Source organism: Charadrius vociferus, unplaced genomic scaffold, assembly GCF_000708025.1.
Source record: "Charadrius vociferus isolate BGI_N301 unplaced genomic scaffold, ASM70802v2 C16191527, whole genome shotgun sequence".
NCBI lineage: Eukaryota > Metazoa > Chordata > Aves > Charadriiformes > Charadriidae > Charadrius > Charadrius vociferus.
Window position 1 is genome coordinate 415 of NW_009661264.1, and position 2,786 is coordinate 3,200.

At 37.2% G+C, this 2,786-nt stretch overlaps 1 protein-coding gene across 1 annotated transcript; it reads right to left on the minus strand.

The window, feature by feature from the left end:
- Positions 1 to 271: 271 nt before the first annotated feature.
- LOC104293782 (LYR motif-containing protein 1-like) lies at positions 272 to 2,113 on the minus strand (the record flags this gene model as incomplete). The annotated part of the gene is made up of 2 exons (XM_009893309.1): positions 272 to 388; positions 2,021 to 2,113. Coding segments are annotated over 2 exons (210 nt in total), but the record flags the coding sequence as incomplete, so codon positions are not given.
- Between the last annotated feature and the right edge of the window lie 673 nt (positions 2,114 to 2,786).

Below are 2,786 nucleotides of genomic sequence, written 5' to 3' on the forward strand. Positions count from 1 at the left end.
ACCTGCTGTAATTTGTCCTGTCAAAGTAATCTTCGTATCACACCTCACTCCTTGAAAAGTGTTACTTTTATTGATGAGTCAGTGGTTGAAATGTAATAAATACTGGATAAAACTTATCCATCACGTGCGATGTATCTGTTAGCTTTTTGGCCTCAGCAAATTTGTAAGCAAGTGACCAAAAGAGCTTCATTCACAGTTGTGCACACAAATCACATGGATTACAGTCCACATCTTAAATGATGTGATTACACATCACATCTTAAATGATGGGTTATGAAACTTCATCATGGGATTTCAGGTATATTGGCTTAGAAATCTTCCTCAGCTTTTCCTGGTGACGCAATGTTCGGCCTTGTTTGTGGGCAAGACCCATAGGAGGCAGATGGATCTGGAAAAGAAAATCCCACCAGTTAGGTGCAAATTGAGAAGCTACAAGGAAAAGAAGGCATATATACAGACTAGGTGTCACTGAGTTTTAAATAATTTCTTCACATTCTGGAGAGGGCAACTGTACCGTCTCAAAACAGGTTATTAAATTTCTAGGAGGAGCGCTCTCTGAGGAGTGATAAGTGGTGTAACTTTCAGGCCCTAAATGTTGTGTTTATTAAAATCCTATACATTTTAGGCTTTAGTAACCTTGTTTTGTAGCTAGATATCAGACTGTAATCATAAAATACTTTTTTGAAATAGGACTGCTGACAATGTTCCAGAACAGTAAGACCTAGAAAACCCTAAGATTCCTGAGCAGATGTCTTAAAGCACTGTGTGCTTTATTCATACCTACCCAGTAAGTCACAAAATAATCCCAAACTGTACGTATTGAAAGACTGCCTTCTTATTGTCATGATTATATATACCATATTAAAATGATCAATCAATGTCATTGACTGCATAAGCAGAAGGAGCAATAGGTGACACGCTCTTCTGTTGATTGACAAAGTCTTTATATTTTCTAAGACTGTTAGTGGGAGTCATGCAGCTGTATCCCCCGAGTGACTGAAAACGTGGGTGTTAGTAGTCAGATGTTAGTGTTGCTGAGGCCGTCATCCTGTAAGATAGCTGTTTAGGTGCAAATAGTAGTAAAAGCACTGACTAAAGCAGCAACAGAGATTTCTAGAATCTGAAAAATAACGATCATCCAGTTTGTCTGAGAGCACTGATCTACAACCGATCCTTTGGGATTTCAAAGCCACTGAAGAGTATACATTTTAAGCCCATTTCTAGGAGCACTGCTTGCCAGATGTGCATTGTTATTCTGTGTACTGGAGAAAAAGAAAAAGCTATACGTGAAACAGATGCTAACAGTGATCATACTCTAGGCAAGCATGTGATGAAGATACAATTCAATTTTGACCATGACCACCTTGATAAGGAAAATATAGATGTGAAAACGTAAACTAGAGGAAGTCTCTGTGGGAGGCAGCATACAGTACTACAGACAGAAGTGACTAGGCAGTAAGGAAACTATATTGAATGGTGCAATAGAAGTCATCGCTGCAATTTCCAGCATTTTGGTAATCTTGGACGTGTTTTTCTCTAGGAACAGGGGAAAAGAAGCAGCAACATAGGCAGGTGTTTTATAAGACCTGATCTATGACTGGAGAAACAGTTACCATTAATGTAGGCTATGAAAATTATTATATCTATGGCAGATTGTCCTGGTTTGAGTATTTTTATTCTCTCATTTGATTTCCATTACTCTCTTTTTCTACATAGTGTCATTCATTGGTCGGTCAAGACTGCCTAAATATTTGCAGGCCTTGGAAGTTTAGCTCATGCAATTGCATTTGGGTTTTGACTCCTTATTTTGAGAAGAAATTAGTCAATTTATAGTGAAAAAAGATAGATGGAAAACATTTCAATATACATTTGGCTTATTTGGCTCTGATTTAGCATAGCATTTAAATACCGGCTTATCTAAAAATGCAATGTGGTGAAGGTGATGTGAACTTATGGTTTTATTGTCCAGTGAGAGCTAAGTGGGTATAGTTGAAGACTTTGTGACTAGATTTATACTCACAGGTCTTGGGTAGGGGATGTTATAGTGAAGTCCGATTTCTATTCTTGCCTCACATTCTTCTATACACTGCTTAATCAACTTTGGATCCATTACCTAAGATCATACAAACAATTGCTTTGTACAAGTATAACAATTAGCAATTGCAAGCTCAAGCATAGATGATGCACAGCCACATGACTTTCTTCAGCTTTTTTTGGCAATCCCAAGGATACAATGATTGTTATTTCTCACATCCATAAAAGGTAACATTAGTATTTGCCTTGACTCAACAGTTCTGGGCTTGATGGCACTGGATATTAAGGCTCAGAGGCTGTCACGACTGAGGCTATACAAAGAGGTTTTTACCCAAACATGGTATTTTCTCTGTAAAAAGACAATACACATGTAAACTACTAATACATCTATGAAAAAAAAACACTCACCCATTTGTCACTCTGCAAGGTAGCTAGAGGAGAAAGAGAAGAGACTCCTTGGTCTACATTCTGTTATCATCTTATCCAGAAACTCCCTTTGAAGTCAGACATATGGTGTAAATTGTGACTTAAATTCATTTTTTGATTTTTGCCTGAATTTACCTGAATTTAGTCCCAGACCAAAATGGGATATAAATGAGTATTGTGATCTTGAATTACAAGAAGGACCTTTGATTACAATGGAGTCTGTATCGCCCCTTTCAAAAGGGGTTTGAAATTTCTTCCTTAAGAAAAAAATGAAAGTGCTTCTTTAAAAAGAAGTGCCAATAGTTGTTGCTTTGAAAAGAAAAAAA